Source organism: Peromyscus maniculatus, chromosome 8 (genome assembly GCF_049852395.1).
Source record: "Peromyscus maniculatus bairdii isolate BWxNUB_F1_BW_parent chromosome 8, HU_Pman_BW_mat_3.1, whole genome shotgun sequence".
NCBI classification, from domain to species: domain Eukaryota; kingdom Metazoa; phylum Chordata; class Mammalia; order Rodentia; family Cricetidae; genus Peromyscus; species Peromyscus maniculatus.
The window spans coordinates 88416872-88434914 of record NC_134859.1 but is presented as its reverse complement, the minus strand read 5'-3'; the positions used below and the strand labels follow the sequence as shown (position 1 = coordinate 88434914).

Genomic DNA, 18043 nt, shown 5'->3' with positions numbered 1-18043 from the left:
CTGTCCAGCCCCTCTTTATTTCCAACTCCATGCACCGGGCCTCCGCAGTCCAAATTACACGTCCCTAGCTGAGGAACGTCTCAGGTCGAGTTGTGAATTTTGTTTCGTAGTCTTTCAGTCTTAAAACGGTAACAAAACAACACAGAACACCTGCAGTTAGCAGTTTCAGAAAATTTGTTCAAATCACACCTCTTCCTTTACGCGTTTACGTTCGCGCAGGAACGCTTAAGAAAGTTTGTCCCAGTTCGGTTTCCGTCCCCCGCCCGGCTTTCCTGCGCGCGCCGGTCTCCGGGGCCTAGGAGACCGCGATGGCGTTCCTGTGTCAGCGCGACAGCTATGCGCGGGAGGTGCGGCCTGGCGGGAGAGGGTCCTGGGACCGAGGGTGCCGCCCGGAGGGAGGGCGAGGGCAGGCTCCACTCTCGGCGGGAGAGGGCTCACACTCGCCTCCCCCTCTGCCCAGTTCACCACCACCGTGGTCTCCTGCAGCCCCGCCGAGTTGCAGACGGACGCGAGCGGCGGCAAGAAAGAAGTGCTGAGCGGTTTCCAAGTGGTCCTGGAAGACACGCTGCTTTTCCCCGAGGGCGGGGGCCAGGTACCCGGAGCAGCCTCAGCCCGACCCCCTCCCGGGGACCCCCACGTCCCCATTCGCTCCTGCAGCAAACGCGCCCGCCCTTTCGTAGCCTCAATAAACCAGGCTGTTAGTTCATTGCATTATTCATTCAGCAAATGCTAATGTAGTTATGACACGTGCGATGTGTCCTAGTCCGGACGCTGGAGATAAAGGGTGAGCAAGAGTGTGCCTCCAAGTACTGTACTAAGTACTATTGCAGACAGCCCTGTATGTCAGGAATAATTAATAATAATGTCACTAGAGAGAAAGCTGGGTGAAGGGAAAGAGAGTGGTGGGGTGCTCTCCTCCGTGGAGATCATTCTAGACTGCTCGGTACAGATGTCTGTGGACAGAAGGGGTGAGCCACTGCAGCTGTGTAGTGGTTCTGGGGCAAGAGAAAGATTTTAGGCAGACAGAGATGTGCCAAGGCCCTGAGATGGGAATTAACACCAAGTGTCTTACAGGGACTGAGAAAGCTGCCTCCTCGGGGGAGCGCTCAGAAAAGGGGGATGGCCTGGAGAGCCTGACTCCAGTGTACAAAAAGAAGAGAGTGACACCATAAGTGGGCATTGTGAGAGAGGTTTCACCAGCCGGGTGGATAGCTTAAACAGGGGAAGTGAAGTCTGACAGAATCATCTGAATCTGACTGTAAATAAAACATAATGCACTGGTGCTTGAGCTTGTGGTACATGTTGAGCACAAGCTTTGAACAGGTGATTGAGGCTAGTTCAGAGGGCCTTGGAGGGTGTATCAAGGTACACGGACTCCATTCAGAAAGCCAGTGAGCCGTGGAGGATCTGAGGCCAAGAAGTGGTTCAAGAGGATTCAGTAGAGGGGTGAGGGGAAAGCGTTCGTTAATCAGTTCCTTATTTTCCCACATGGAGGCGTCCAAGAGAAACCCTTGACCCTCAAGTGTCTGTAGAGCGTCTCTTCTTTTATTTTTAAAACTACATTTATTCATTTTATTTTTATTTGTGTGTGTATGTGTGAGAGAGAGAGAGAGAGAGAGAGAGAGAGAGAGTGTGTGTGTGTGTGTGTGTGTGTGTGTGTGAGAGAGAGAGAGAGAGAGAGAGAGAGAGAGAGAGAGAGAGAGAGAGAGAGAGAGAATTTGTGGGAGTTGCTTTTCTCCTCCTACCCTGGTGCCAGGGTGTTCAGGCTTGGTAGCATCTTATCAGCCCTGAAACCTTCATGTTACACACTCCTTCAGTTTTCCCAGGTTCCCCAAAACAATTGGGTCCCTTTAGATTTAGTTTCTGGGGGCCTGATTCCCACTGCGTTATTTGCTTGGCACAGTGCCTTGTAAGCTGCTGGCACTTGCTACTTTTCTAAATGATGAATTCTGGCGTCAGTGCTGAGGAACGAGGGGTTAAAGGCAGGAATACTCAGGCACTTTAGAGACTATTTAAGATAATCTAAGGTGATAACAAGTAGGATTAAGGCTCTTTGGGTTTTACTAAAATCTTCACTACTGTGCTTGCTTTTTTTTTTTTTGTTTTAATCCTCCTATTCTGCCCTAAAGAACAACATATACAGGTGTTTAAAAAGAGGACAGGAAATCCTGTCATAGAACAAAGTGGGTCCACCTCACTTGACACTGTCTCCTCTTCCTCTAGGAAACTCAGGATCTGGGTCCGTCTCTCTGAGAGCTTCCCCTTAGAGTGTCGGTGAATCTTGGTAGGGTGAGACCTGCCCTGGTGTTGATTACTTTTTTCCCCCAGCCTGATGACCGTGGTACCATCAACGACATCTCTGTGCTGAGAGTTACCCGTCGTGGGGCCCAGGCCGATCATTTCACACAGACACCTCTGTCCCCTGGGAGCCAGGTCCAGGTCCGGGTGGACTGGGAGCGGAGGTTTGACCACATGCAGCAGCATTCAGGTAAGGGCCACAGGATGGGGAGATGAATTGTGAATAGTAGTGTCATAATGACGGACGTGGAGTTTCGATCCTCCAGGAGTTAGCCTTTTAAGGGATGGATATTCTTAGAGTCAGCTTGGACTCAGGTAGTATATGACAGGTGTTGTGAAAATAACATGAATATTAAAGTTCTAGAAGAACTATTGGCCTTTTTGTCTCTTTTTTTTTGGGGGGGGGGAGGGTTTCAAGACAGGATTTTTCTGTGTAACAGTTCTGGCTGTCCTGGAACTTGTTTGTAGACCAGGCTGGCCTCGAATTCACAGAGATCTATCTGCCTCTGCCTCCTGAGTGCTGGGATTATAGGTGTGCCATCACTGTCCAGCTTTTTCTCTGTTTTAAAAATCCGTTTTCTTTATTTATCAAGGGAAGGGGGTATGCACACGTCACATTGTGCCCGTGGAGGTCAGAGGACAGCTTGTGGGAGTCAGTCCTTTGACCTCAGGTTATTAGGCAATACCTTACTTATTGAGCCATCTTGCCAGCCCTTTCTCGTTTTTTTTTTTTTTTTTTTCCTGGGGACAAGGTTTTCCTCCATAGCCTTGGTTAGCAGCCTGAAACTCAATATGTATGTAGATCAGGCTGACCTCCTGCCTCCTACAGGCCTGAGCCACCGTGCCCACTCAGTTACTGCTGGTTAGGAATGTTCCCACGTGTCTCCATCTGGATGTCTTGTAGGTTTTCAAATTCATGATGTCCCAAAATGAAAGGGGAAGGCCATCATCTTCTACTTGGGCTTACATTAATATACTGTTGGTCATCAACATATCCTCAGTCATTCACATCATGCCAGATGCCTCTTTGCAGATAATGGGTCAGTCACTAAGTGTTTTGATTTCTCCTCAATTATCTTTCTACTTCCATTCACCGCAGTCTTCCTAGTCCCAGCCCTCGCCATCTTCCCTGGGACCCTCTGGCTGATTTCCTCACATCCGGTCTTGCCCCTTGCCCCTCTGTGCCTGTAGAACAGCCCAGACAGCCTTCCTTCCCTCACAGTAAGGATTAAATCCGTGGCCTCATGCCATAGAGCAATCTTTTATTTTCTTGCAGTGCTGAAGATTGAACCCAGGACCCTGCGTGTGCTCGTCACACCCTCTGTCACAGAGCTCTCTCCCGAGCCTCAGAGAAATCTTTTAAAAATAGAAACTCAGGGGCTGGAGAGATAGCTCAGAGGTTAAGAGCACTGACTGCTCTTCCAGAGGTCCTGAGTTCAATTCCCAGCAACCACATGGTGGCTCACAACCATCTGTAATAAGATTGGCACCCTCCTCTGTATACATAATAAATAAATAAATCTTTAAAAAAAAAGAAAAAGAAAAGAAAACTTTTAAAAAAAAAAAAAAGGAACTCAGATCGTCTCACTTCCTTGCTCTTAAAAATCTTCCTGTATGCCGGCCAGTGGTGGCGCACGCCTTTAATCCCAGCACTTGGGAGGCAGAGGCAGGCGGATCTCTGTGAGTTCGGGGCCAGCCTGGGCTACCAAGTGAGTCCTAGGAAAGGCGCAAAGCTACACAGAGAAACCCTGTCTCAAAAAACCAAAAAAAAAAAAAAAAAATCTTCCTGTATGGGAAGCCATTCTCCTCACCACGGCCTCCAGCCCTGGTGGGACTGTTCCTGCATGGGCTCCAGCCTCGCTGGGGCCTCTCCACAGCTTGCTGCCCATTGCACCCCCTTTTTGAACACGTTGCTGGCACAGATCATTCTTTCCTCCTCAAGGCTTTGACTCTTGGTTCCTTAGGTCTTCCTGGTTAATTCTTCCTCTTCCTTTTCCTATTGTCTTCTACCCTCTCATCGGTCAGGAGTGCAGCTGCATCTCTGACCTGGAGCCCTGTGCCCTGCCTGTGGTAGGTGTTCAGTAGACATTGTCAAGTGAGTGGACCACACACACACCAGAACTCTAGCTCACATCCCGCCTCCGCGGAGCTGCTTTGCCTTGGCCAGTCATTGTGGAATAGCATTATGAAGCTGCTGGGAGAATTCTCATGGTGGTCTCTCTCTCTCTCCCTCCCTTCCTCTCTCTCCCCTCCTCTCCTTTTCAGAGAGAGAAGGGGAGAGAAGAGGGAGGGAGAAATTCAGAGACATCGACTTAGGGCCTTACACTTGCTAGGCAAGCACTCTGCCACTGAGCTAGACGCCCCCAGCCCCTGTGGTGATTTTCAGTAAAGTATCTAAAATGCCTGGCAGCCCTTCAGTGAGAATTTCTGAGATTATGCTGTCGTGGGGACGTGTGACTGGGCTTCTCAATTTGCTCCTGTCTCTTGCTCTTGCTCAGGGCAACATCTCATCACAGCAGTAGCTGACCACCTCTTTGGGCTGAAGACGACGTCATGGTGAGTAGCGGGCACACAGGATGTGATAGGTCCTGGTGGGTCCCTGACTCCCACCTCTGTTCCCAGTGATGGATTAGGATAGGAAAATAAAAGGGCAGTGTTCAGAGTTGCTTATCTTTTCTTCTTGAAGACTGGGTCATGGGAAGACCTTGTGTTTCTTAGGAACAACTTAAGAGCAGGGACATCTGCCTTGGCCTGGTAAAGAACATATACTTGAGAGGCTAGAGCTAAATGTATGGTCCTGCCACTGTATGACTTTGGTCATGCTTCTTACTGTGCTTCATTTGTAAACTGGGAATGGCAGTCCCTACCTATGAGATATTTTGGTGTGGATTCAATAAAAAAAAAAAAAAAAAAAAAAATTTAAAGATTTGTTATGTATACAGCATGTATGACTGCAGGCCAGAAGAGGGCACCAGATCTCATTACAGATGGTTGTGATTGGAAGAGCAGCCAGTACTCTTAACCTCTGAGCCATCTCTCCAGCCCTCAATAAAATTATATATAATATATATATATATATATTTTAAGATAGAGTCTTTCTATATAGCCCCGGCTGGCTCTGTAGTTTGAGGCTGGCCTGGAATTCACAGCAGTCAGCTTCCTGAGTATGGGACTAGAGGCTTGGCCTCACCCCTGCTGTTAGGAACATGAACTTGTGTGCAGCGGAAGGCGATCTTAAGGTCCAGATTCCTGCTCCATCTCCCAGGCACTAGGATTACAGACAAGCACCTCCAGACTCAGTGTGAACATTCCTCACGCACTTTGAGCATCCGTGCCCTGCTGCTCTTTCTGGCAGGGAGCTGGGGAGACTCCGGAGTGTGATTGAGTTGGACAGCCCTTCTGTGACTGCTGAGCAGGTGGCTGCCATTGAACAAAGCGTCAATCAGAAAATCAGAGATCGGCTGCCTGTGAGTGTGCGAGAGTTGAGCCTAGATGACCCTGAGGTGGAGCAGGTGAGAAGAGATCGAGGCACCCGCTTCCACAGAGTGGCTCTCCAAGGGCTCCTCATCAAATTTCAGGCAGCCCCGTTCTCTCCCCTCTGTTCCAGGTGAGGGGCCGGGGTCTGCCAGATGATCATGCTGGGCCCATTCGAGTCGTTACCATCGAGGGTGTCGATTCCAACATGTGCTGTGGGACCCACGTGAGCAATCTCAGTGACCTGCAGGTAAGTGTGGAAGGCTGTGGTGTGTGTGAGCACAGGTTATTGGGGAGCAGGGGTGGGAGTGGTAGGGGGTCTGATCTCTCTCGCCTTCATGTCCTCAGACCCACTGTGGTGTGTGCGTGTGTGTGTTACCCCGTTTGTGCAGGTCATTAAGATTCTGGGCACGGAGAAAGGGAAGAAGAACAAAAGCAACCTGGTATTTCTGGCTGGGAACCGGGTACTGAAGTGGATGGAGCGAAGTCATGGGAGTGAAAAAGCCCTGACCGCACTCCTCAAGTACGTCCCCACTCCTGCCCCTGCCCCCACTCCTGCCCCTGCTCCCAAGGCCTGCACCCCGGGGCTTAGCATCCCACCGCTAGGTGGACAGAATGGTTACTGCTCTGGAGGGTAAGGTGCCTTGAACAGGAGCTCAGACCTACACAGAATGCTTTATTCCTCGGTATCCTCTCTCCCAGTTGCTTACGGGACCCTTTGAATGTTCCCATCTTGAGGAAGGCACCCCAGCAAGGAGGGTTCATTGATTTACACACACACACACACACACACACACACACACACACACACACACACACACACACACACCAATTCTGGAAGCATCTGGGCAGTTGGCCAGTCTCCATTAACCATCGTCTTGTAGGTGTGGCGCGGAGGATCACGTGGAAGCAGTGAAAAAGCTCCAGAATGCCACCAAGCTCCTGCAGAAGGTGATTCTGGGAGGGGGGGGGTGGACAGGGCTGCACAGGAGGAGAGATAATGGTTCCCTCTGTTCTCTTTTCCACCTGTCTGAGTTCTCACACCCGTTTCAGAACAACCTGAATCTCCTCAGAGACCTGGCTGTGCACACTGCTCACAGCCTCAGGAGCAGCCCGGACTGGGGAGGTGTGGTCACCCTACACAGGTGAGAAGCTGGGGGCTCAGCCTCTCCCAGGGGTGCAGTGCACAATGGGATGTGGGTTGCTAAGTGATGCTCCAGGCGGAGTAGAGCACAGGAGATGAGTTACTGGACTTGCTGGATTGGATATTAGCATCTTCACTGTAACTACATAGGCTCACTAGCTCCTCTACTGGCCGCTCTCACTGTCTAAAGGATCTCCAGCATCTTGGAGATCCTTTGTGTATACACTGCTGAGGCTGAGGGCATCTTGTCTATGCTGAGGGGTCTGGGACTTTGTGTGATCAAATGGGAAGCAACGAGATCATCATGTGGAGGAGCCAGGCCTCCTTCGGTTCACAGCACCGTTTCATCCTGGGTCTTACATCTGTGTCCTTTGTCGTAGGAAAGAGGGCGATTCTGAGTTCATGAATATCATCGCCAACGAGATTGGGTCAGAGGTAAGAGGAACAAGAGAGTCCTCCACTCTGCAGAGGCCCTGGGAGGTATGAATTGAGGGAGTTAGCTTAGCCAGAGTCCCTTCAGGTTAACGCACGAAGAGCTGAAAAAAATTTCATCCAGATTATTTTTCCTAGCATTAGCCACCGTCTAAGCTCTGTTGTTACAGAAGCTCAAAAGCCACCAAGATCTGTGTGCTGAGAGAATGTCGGGGTCCGAGAGACCCCTCAGAGGCCTCTGCTTCAGGCCTCACTTGCCTTTCTTCATCCTTATTTTAAACCCTTTATGGAATGAATACCTCCCTGGGGCTCAAGCCTCAGGTCTCTGTAATTCCGCTCTCTACACAGCACTGATTCTCAGTGAGCCATGTTCTACCCTGAGAGACATGTGTCTGTCAGCATTTATAATTCGGAGTGATAAATGCTGGAGGCAGAACCCATTACCTAAAGGGGACAAGAGGCTTCAGGGCCAGGCCACAAAGCCGCTCAGAGGTGTTCAGGTAGCCAAGGGGCAGAGTGGCTGCAGCAGCCTGGCAGGTAGGGTGTCTGGTTCAGCACGGTAGGAAAGGATGGTGGCAGTGAGACCATGGAAGGTATCTTCCACTCAGCACAGTCGGCAGCCTCCTGCCTGCTCTTAGTGTTCAGCCTCCTGGCCGTTCTCATAAAGCTTTTGGCCAGCATGCCAGAGTGCAAGGCTGTATCATCAGTCATCAGCAACGTCTCTGCTTTGAGGGAGCGGCCTGTTCTTGACTCAACTCAGGAAAGTATGGGACTTAGGGGAGCTGACCCCTGTGTGCTCATCTCCTGTCTCCCCTCCTAGGAGACCCTCCTGTTCTTAACTGTGGGGGATGAGAAAGGTGCTGGGCTCTTCTTACTCGCCGGACCAGCAGAGGCTGTGGAGAGCCTGGGGCCCAGGTAATGTGATCCGGGCTCCTGTGCGGTGGGGAAGGGGTTGTGAACTTCTAACGGACTGGTGCAGCCCTGTTCCAGTTAGCAGGGCATCAGGTCTGCGGTCACCTTGGTTCACAGAGGCGTGTGAGGCAGGCTGTGCAGGTGCGGTCTGACACAGCATTCCTGGCTTGACGGATTAGGGATCCGTACTTCGTGCACTGGAGGTCTCACAGTTAAAGTGGGAGGATAAGACTCAGACACGGGGAGTTTGTTTGTTTGTTTATTTTAGAGAAAATCTGGTCCCTAGAGCTAGATGTTATGTGACATCATTCCTGGGGACCTAGAAACCTCACCCCGGATTGGGATCCCACAACAGAAAGGACACCACCGAAGTCTCACTGTGTGGAACAATGAGTTTTACTGGGGCCACTTAGAGGAATATGGGTGAGGGGTCACTTTAGGAGCAGAAATGACCCTAAGACAGCTGTGTCACAGAAGCCCACCCCAGCATGGGTGACAGCTCACAAAGCTCCTGCCTCTGCCTCCTGAGTCCTGGGATTAAAGATGTGCGCCCCCCTGCCAGGCTGCTTTTCTTCTTTGAAATCACCTCCAGAGGTGTATGACTCCTGTTCTTTGGGGCATTGGGAGTTTTCAGTCATTGTGGGTTCTCTGGAATATGTATGTGTTCCTTGGAAGCATCAGAGGAAAGCATAGCTATTTATAATGGGGGTTCCTAACAGGCGGCCACGTGTGGTCTGGAGTCTGGTTTGGCTTGTGCACTGTCCGTCCGTCCCTCCCTCCCTCCCTCCCTCCTTCCCTTTCTACTTCTCCCCCACCCCCTTTTCTTCTTTCTTTCTTTTTGGATGAGGTTTTACCCTGCAGCTTTGGCTAGTTTCAAACTCTTGATCCTTCTGTCTCCACCGCCCAAGCACATATCAATACATCCAGATTTTTTATTTTTTTGATAGTCTCTGGAGCTGGCCTCAAACTTGCGTCAGTCTCCTGCATCAGCCCTGATTCCTAGAAATCACCTGGTCTCCTTTCTTTGGGCCCTGGGGACTGACTGCCCTTGACTTTTGACTTTTCACAAACCATCTCCGTAACTATTTCTCCATTCTCTAGGGTGGCTGAAGTCTTGGAAGGCAAAGGCGCAGGGAAGAAAGGCCGCTTCCAGGGCAAGGCCACCAAGCTGAGCCGACGGGCCGAGGTGCAGGCACTTCTGCAGGACTATGCCAGCACACAGAGTGCCGAGGAGTGAGGCCAGGACACCAGGCCCCGTGACCACAGCAGTCCTTCAGACAGGAAAATAGCGGGACTCAAAATGATGGAGTCCTGTCGTTTATGCTCATGTGCATAACTTGCACGGTGCATTCCGGTGTGCTTTTGTGATTAACACCTGTGTAAACAGTTTCTATCTTGACTCCTTTTAGGTATATCCCATGAGTGGACATTAAATTAATGAACCGGACTGATCTAGGCTCTGCTGAAATCTTCTTGCTGGGATAGTTGCTATGGCTGCTACAAGACTTGCCCCAGGGGCTGGAGAGATGGCTTAGAGGTTAAGAGCACTGGCTGTTCTTCCAGAGGTCCTAAATTCAATTTCCAGCAACCACATGGTGGCTCACAACCATCTGTAATGAGATCTGGTGCCCTCTTCTGGCATGCAGGAATACACACTGTATACCTAATAAATAAATAAATCTTAAAAAAAAAAAAAAAAAAAAAAAAGACTTGCCCCAGGCTTAGCCTCACCCAAATCTCCTTGCTTTATTTTGTCTTTGTTTTTTTTTTTTTTTTTTTTTTTTCCCCGAGATAGGGTTTCTCTGTGTAGCTTTGCACCTTTCCTGGAACTCGCTTTGTAGACCAGGCTGTCCTGGAACTCACAGAGATCCGCCTGCCTCTGCCTCCCAAGTGCTGGGATTAAAGGCGTGTGCCACCACCGCCCGGCTCTTGTCTTTGTTTTTTGATAAAGTCTTTCAGTGTCACTCACCCAGGTTGGCCTCCTCACAATCCTAAGTGCTGAGATTATGGGCATAGGCTACCAGGTTTCAGGCCTGGTGTGTGTGTGTGTGTGTGTGTGTGTGTGTGTGTGTGTGTGTGTGTGTGTGTGTGTGTGTGCATGCGCGTGCGTGCGCACACGCGCGCGCAGATGTGTGTGTAGACAATAGCAATTGTGCATAGGCTACCAGGTTTCAGGCCTGGGTTGTGTGTGTGTGTGCGCACACATGTGTGTGGTCACAGTAATTGTCTTCAAAGTACCATCTACCTCTTAAATTTTTTTTTAATTAATTAATTTATTATTGCAAGAGCATCTCTACTGGCCTGGAACTCAACATGTAGGCTATGTTGGTCAGTGAGTCCTGAGGATCCCTCTGTCTACCTCTCCAGCACTGGGATTACTAGCATACACCACCATGCCTGCCTGACTTTTTTTTTTGAGACAGGGTTTCTGTGTAGCCTTGACTGCCCTGGAACTCACTGTGTAGACCAGGCTGGCCTCAAACTCACAGAGAGGCCTACCATGCTCAGTCTAACTTGTTTAACTGGAGGGATCTGGGGATCAAGTCAAGTCCTCAAGCCTGTAGGGCAGCTGCTGTGTCAGCTGAACTATCTCCGGCCCTGCAGACCTTTGTATTTGTGTGAGTGCAGGTGTGTGTGGGGTGTGTGTGTGTGTGTGTGTGTGTGTGTGTGTGTGTGTGTGTGTGTACATCAGAAAACTTGGAGGAAGCCATCTGGCCCCATAGCTTCCTGGCAAGTCTCCTTTCTGCCTCCCATCCCACCTAGGATTGTTGAGACTACAGATGCTGCTGCTGTGTCCTGCCTCTATACAATTTTTAAAGCGTGTTTACTTTGGGTGTGCATGCCAAGTGTGTGGAGGGCAGAGAACAACTTGTGTGAATCAATTCTTTCCACCATGTTTGTTCTGGGGATTGAACTCAGGTTGACAGTCTTAGAGCCCAGTACCTTTCCCTGCTGGGCCATCTTGCCAACCCCACATCCAGCTTTTTATGTGGGTTTCAGGATCTGAAATCAGATTATCAGGCTTACACAGCAGGCGCTTTCACCATCTCTTCAGCTGCATGGACCTCTTACAAGGGTCCCATGAGTGCTCTGCCCCCATCACATAATCATATCATCATCATCATCATGTAATCATCAGGCCTGCAGCCCTGTACCATCACCGCGGAGCTAGGATGTGAATTTTCAGGGGACACAGCACTGAGGCCATAAAGGGTCTAATAAGACAGCGGTAGACTGGACAGCCATCCTTGCTCAGTCCCGCGTGGCCGGGCTCCCCTCACTTGGAGCATGAGTGGCCAGACACTTGATTCAAACTCGGGCTCGCTTCTGAACAAGTCATAAACCCTCCTTGCTGGGCAGCTTTGGCCATCTGGCTTACTGCTGAGGTCCTGCCTGGCCTCCAGTTTCTTGACCTGAACTTGGGGACATCAGCACAGTGTCCTGAGAGAGAAGGAGCTTTTTTAAATAACTCAGGAAGAGGCATAAAGACTGGGGCAAATTACGTGTAAACAGTAATTAGTTGTGTAGAGCAGGATGAATAAGCAGTTTGAACTAGCGACATCACTCAAGCCTTTCAGTTCTTAATGCAATGTCTGAGGTCAAGAACCATGTGTGCTCAGAGAAGGGATGGACAGTCTGATAAGGTTCACCGGAAAGCACAACAGAATAGGTTTATTTGTTGGAGGAGAATTTTAGAGGGGCCTGAGGAGATGATGCTCAGCTGTTCAGAGTGCTTGCTGCTTTTCTGGAGGTCTCTAGTTTGGTTCCTAGCGTCTATATCGGGCAGTTCACAACCACCTGTAACTCAGCTCCAGGGGATCTGATGCCCTTTCTGGCCTCCTCAGACACTGCACACATGTGCCATACACACAAAAACAAACTTAAAAGAATTTATTAGGGGCTGGAGAGACGGATCAGCAGTTAAGAGCACTGGTTGCTCTTCCAGAGGACCCAAGTTTGATTCCCAGCACCCACATGGCAGCTCATGTAGTTACCTGTAACCATAGTTCAAGGGGCTCTAACTCCCTTTTCTGGCCTTTTTGGTTACCAGACAGCATGTTATGCAAGACACACATCCAGACAAAACACCCATACAAATAACATTTTAATAATTTAAAAGGGGGTGCAAATCTGTGGCTGTTATGTAGAACTGAATGGTATTGTAAAATAAAATAAAAGGAAAAAAAATAAAAGGGGGAGCTGAAGAGATGGCTCAGTGGTTCAGAGCACTGGCTGCTCATCCAGAGGGTTCAATTCCCAGTACCCACACTGTGACTCTAGTTCCAGGGAATCTGACACCCTCATACAGATATACGTGCAGGCAAAACATTAATGCACATAAAATAAAATGGAAAAGGTATTATAAATGTCTACACATAGAGGTCATGCTTTCTGGAGCATAGCTATGGTGCCATGGTGCACCCTTACAGCAGGATTTGTCTTCTTGGAGCGTAGGTCAGTGTGAAAAATGAAAGACAGTTCCCAGAACAGGAGAAATGAAAGACAGTCAGTCCCCAGAACAGGAAGCAGACAGTCGTGTCAAAAATGTCCCTCAGCCCTACCTCACCCTTGGCTCTGGGTAGAACCCCATAAATCAGCCATGTTTTTTTTTTTTTTTTTTTTTCTTTCCTGAATGAGAACTTAAATAAACTCTGGGGCCCTGTCTGGCACTTACGGGAAAACAGACGGTTCAATATACTCTGATGAAAAACTCTTGGAGAAAGTGCCTGTTTTCTATTCCTGAATCTGAGTCAACTATGACTAAAGTGTCCTCAGCAGAGGGCAACCTCAGCAGTCGGAGAGTGATGGAGGAGTTTCCTTTCTTCTAGGAAAAGGTTGCACTTTCTGTGGAGCTGGCTGGACGCCTGGCTCCACATTCTGAGAAGAGCAGGCCTTCCCTGACTGTCTGGGGCTGTGCTCGGAGCCAAAGAGGCTCTCATGGGGACATCCTCTTGTCTGCTGTAGCCTTTCCTAAGGTCCTGTATGCCCCTGAGGCCTATTGGTAAAATTCCCTGTGTTTCTTACAATGTCAGCCTCAGGCTGGGGGTGTACCTCCGTGGTAGGGCATCCCAAGCATGGGTGGGGTCCTGGGTCTCAAACGGAAAAAGAAACACATGGAGACCCCACCAACCTCAAATCTAAGTGGGGTAGATGGAGGGAGGGCACTGGGTGGATGTTGGTCAAAGCACAGTCAAAGGATAGAAATATCTAAAGCTGGTGTCTTGACACACGCCTGTAACTCCTACATTCTTCAGGGGGAAGCAGGAGGATTGCCTTGAGGTAGAGGCCGCCCTGGGCTATGTAAATAAGGAAAGGCGGGGTGGCCTGAGAAGAGGGCTCAGTCAGTACAGTATTTGCTACACACCTATATTAAAATCAGGAGGCAGAGACAGGAGGATCCCTAGAGTTCACTGGCCTACCTAAATCAGCAAGCTCCAGGTTCAGTGAGACACCCTGTCTCAAAAAGGAAGTTGATGGGGGCTGGAGAGATGGCTCAGAGGTTAAGAGCACTGGCTGCTTTTCTAGAGGTCCTGAGTTCAATCTCCAGCAACCACATGGTGGCTCCCAACCATCTATAATAGCATCTGATACCATCTTCTGGAATAGAGGCATACATACAGAGCACTCATACATAAAAATATAAATGAATTAAATTTAAAAAAGTTGGTGGAGAGCAATAGAGGAAGATGCCTGACATTAACCTTTTTCATTTTCCAATGTACATACACACACAGGGCACTAAAACACACACATGCATGGGTATACCCACCCACCCCTCCCCCCCCCCCCTTTTTTTTTTGAGACAGGGTCTCTCTATGTAGTCTAGCTATCCCGGAATTTTTTTTTTTTTTTAAGATTTATTTATTTATTATGTATACAACATTCTGCCTCCATGTATCCTTGCATGCCAGAAGAGGGCACCAGATCTCATTATAGATGACTGTGAGCCACCATGTGGGTGCTGGGAATTGAACTCAGGACCTCTGGAAGAGCAGTCAGTGCTCTTAACCTCTGAGCCATCTCTCCAGCCCCTATCCCGGAATTTATTTAGACCAAGCTGGCCTCAAATTCACAGTGTCTGCCTCCCAAGCCCTGGGATTAAAGATGTGAACCACCATGTTCAGCAGTTATTCATTTATTTATTTATTTTTAGGGAGGCAGAATAATTTAAGAGCTCTACAGTTGCTGGGTGTTGGTGGCACACACCTTTAATCCCAGCACTTGGGAGGCAGAGGCAGGTGGATCTCTGTGAGTTCGAGGCCAACTACAGAGCTAGTTTCAGGACAGCCTACACAAAGAAACCCTGTCTTGAAAAAGCAACAACAAAACCAAAAAGATCTGGATTAAAAGTGGCTCTTCCAAGCACCCACATGGCAGCTGAGAACTGTCTGTAACTCTAGTTCCAGGTGATCCAACATCCTCACACAGACATACATGCAGGTCAAACACATTGGGCACATAAAAATAAATGAATCTGAAAAAAAGTTATATATAAAAAAAGGCTCTATAGTTACCAGCCAGTGGTGGCATGTGCCTTTAATCTCAACACTTGGGAGCATTTGAGGCCAGCCTGGTCTACAGAATGAGTTCTAGGGTAGTCATTGCAGTTACACAGAGAAAAACCCTGTCTCGAGAGAAAAAAAAAGAGTTCCACAGTCCATCATGGTAACTATACTTAAAAACAATTACCATTCTTTTTCCTTTATTTTTCTCAGGGTGGGGTGGGGAGGTGCGTTGGGGATCAATCCCAGATCTTCACACTTGCTGGGCACAGAGCCACACTCTCAACACCGGATTCTTGAGACTTGTAAAGAGAACAGATTGTAAATGTTGTGACCTCAAAAATATGATGCAAGTCAGCTCACTGAGCCCTTCTACCGTGTTCACACACTTCCGAGTATCAAGTATGTGGTAAATACCTGTAAATAAAATAAATAAAGCCAACCGGTGGTGGTGGTGCACACGTTTAATCCCAGCACTTGAGAGGCAGAGGTGGGTGATCTCTGTGAGTTCCAGGTCAGCCTGGGCTACAGAGCAAGTACTAGGACAGCCAGGGCTACACAGAGAAACCCTGTCTCCAAAGACCAAATAAATATAATAAAAATAAACAAGTAAAGTCACGGAGTTTCAGAAAGAAAGAACACTTCTGTGGTCAGAAAGGCTTCTTGTCCTTCCACAGCAAGGCAAATTACATTTTTGCGTTGCTGTTGACTTGTGTCCAGAATTCATTCGCTTATTTACTCAAGATGTTTCTTGAGAGCTGAGCATGTGCTAAGCTCCTGAGCTCTCTGGGGACACAGCTGTAGACCCGTTCTTAATGTGACTATAGCTGGGGAGAAGAAAGACCTATAGAAGAAGAAAGAGCCAGGTGGGTCTCTGAGTCTGAGGCCAGCCTGATCTACAGAGTGAGTTCCACGACAGCCAGGGCTGTTACACAGAGAAACCTTTCTGTTCCAGGGGATCCAATATCCTCTTCTTACCTCCATGGACCAGGTCACACACTCGGTGCCCATACATATAGTCACGCAAAACACTCATACACATAAAATAAAATTAATCTAATTTTTTTTTAGGAAAATAATTGATTCTCAGCCTTTTGGCTAAGACCAAGAATAGTATCTGTTCTTATCAGTTTAATATCAGATACGGCCAGGCGGTGGTGGCGCACGCCTTTAATCCCAGCACTCTGGAGGCAGAACCAGGAGGATCTCTGTAGGTTTGAGGCCAGCCTGGGCTACCAAGTGAGTTCCAGGAAAGGCGCAAAGCTACACAGAGAAACTCTGTCTCAAAATATATATATATTTCAATCAGATATGTCCTTTATCTGAACACATTTTTATTGTTTTGTTTTTGTTTTTTTGAGACAGAGTTTCTCTGTGTAACAGCTCTGGCTGACCAGGCTGGCCTCAAACTCATAGAGATCCACCTGCCTCTGTCTCTGGAGTGTTGAGATTAAAGGCGTGCATCACCACCATCCAGCTCTGAGGACAATATATTAAGTGGATTTTTGGAAGTAGGAGTTGGCACACGAGCTTGCTCCGTCCACTCTATGTGTACACTGGGAACACCTGGTATTGCAGTACCTCTGGGAATAGTGAACCCCTCAGGGAACTTTGGAAAAATTAAAAAAATAAAAAAGAAGAAGAAGAAAATGAAAAGAACGTGGGAGTAGAAAATAATATGACAGAGAAGAGGGCGGGGTGGAGCTGTGGGTGCATCCTGAGGCCTGGGGAGGGTTTTGGTCCCTGATTTCCAGCATCCTGACCATTAGTGCTGAACAGACCAAACCCTGTAAATAGACCAGCTGGCTCCCCTTCCAGCAGGATGGCCACCTCGAGTCCCTCCCGTAAATTCCAGAGCTGCAAACTGTTTGCCTCAAAGTTGCTTGGAGTCTAGAAGAGTCTGTGGGTCACCCGTGACTCTTCAAATGTGGCCGATTTGGCCAATGTGAAGGTAAAGAGGAAGATTAGCATGGAGCCGCTGTCTCTCCCCTCCTCCCGCCTCTCCCCTCTTCTCTACCTTTGCCACCCTCCCCTCCCCTCCCCTCCTCTCCCCTCTCCTCTCAATGCTTTAGACAAGGTCCCACTCTGTAGCCCAGGCAGCCCTCCGGGTTGAGGTCCTCCTCAGCAGAGGACTTCAGATGAACACCACCAGGCCTTCCTGGACCTGAACTGTTGCTTCTGACTCTGTGACACTGATCTCTTTCCTTCTTTGGGAATGGGTAAACCCTTGTCATCCAGGGATGAGGGCTAACACCTGTAATCCCAGAGTTCAAGAGAATGAGGCAGGAGAATTACCTAAACCCAGGAATTTGAGACCATCTTGTCTCATGTAGTGAGGCCTGTCTCAAAGAAAACAAATCTTGACTCAATTGAGGGTGTGATATTTGCTTAGTGTTAGAGTGTGTGATGGGCATGCACAAGATCCTGGGTTCGCTCTCTCCACTGAAACAATCAATCAATCAAACAAACAAAAATACAGTTTCTTCATCTTCATAAGACCCTGTAAGATAGGTCCTATGGCCATCCTCATTTCACAGGTGAGGATACTGAGAGAGAGGTGAGCTTGCCTGAGCATATGTCTGCCCTCCCCCCTCCATCCTCCTCTTTTCTTTCTTTCTGAAACAGGATATCCTATATCCAGCCTAGACTGGTCTGGAACTTGCAGGGATCCTCCTGCCTCAGCCTCCCCAGTGCTGAGACTGCAGGTGTGGTGCCCCATGCCTGGCTCTGAGGCACAGCTTTGAGCAGCAGCCTGGTTCCTAAGCCTATCTCTGCGCTACCGGGCCCTCTGACTGCTCAGTGGCATGTGTGACAAGGTACTTAAAAGAAGCACATAAACTACCATGGCTCACATCGTTCCTGACCTGGAAAGTAGCATCGATTTCTCAGGGTCAAGTGAGGAATTTTGGGACTTTGAGGTTGTCGGGTGATTCTGACAATAAAATAACCAAGTCTTCCAGCTTTTGATGTGAAACCTTGCCCTGCAATGTCGCCGTGAGTCTCTAGTTCAGGGCAGGCACACACATTATACCATGACTGAGAAGCTGGGGTTTATTCTTTTCCATGTATGCACCACGTCAGGGGTCTTCCTCCTTCTCTCTCCACTACACTCCCTTGAGACACTCTCTCTCTCTCTCTCTCTCTCTCTCTCTCTCTCTCTCTCTCTCTCTCTCTCTCTCTCTCTCTGAACTGGAAGCTCACTCTTCACTCAAACCAGCTGCCCAGTGAACTCTAGATTCCACCTGTCTCCAGCTCCCAGTGCTGGGGTTACAGGCATGCA

The 18043-nt window shown here is 48.9% G+C and overlaps 1 protein-coding gene and 1 pseudogene across 1 annotated transcript; both read left to right on the top strand.

Annotated features, from left to right (window-relative positions):
• Nucleotides 1-209: 209 nt before the first annotated feature.
• Aarsd1 (alanyl-tRNA synthetase domain containing 1) lies at nt 210-9711 on the top strand. The gene is made up of 12 exons (XM_006992941.4): nt 210-347; nt 461-592; nt 2329-2488; nt 4797-4854; nt 5654-5810; nt 5906-6022; nt 6165-6295; nt 6657-6723; nt 6826-6917; nt 7297-7351; nt 8169-8263; nt 9362-9711. Exons 1-12 carry the CDS (start codon nt 309-311, stop codon nt 9495-9497), a joined length of 1239 nt encoding a protein of 412 aa, XP_006993003.1. The 5' UTR covers nt 210-308; the 3' UTR covers nt 9498-9711.
• A 6130-nt stretch (nt 9712-15841) lies between these two features.
• On the top strand, nt 15842-15948 carry LOC121831963 (U2 spliceosomal RNA; annotated as a pseudogene).
• Nucleotides 15949-18043: the final 2095 nt, after the last annotated feature.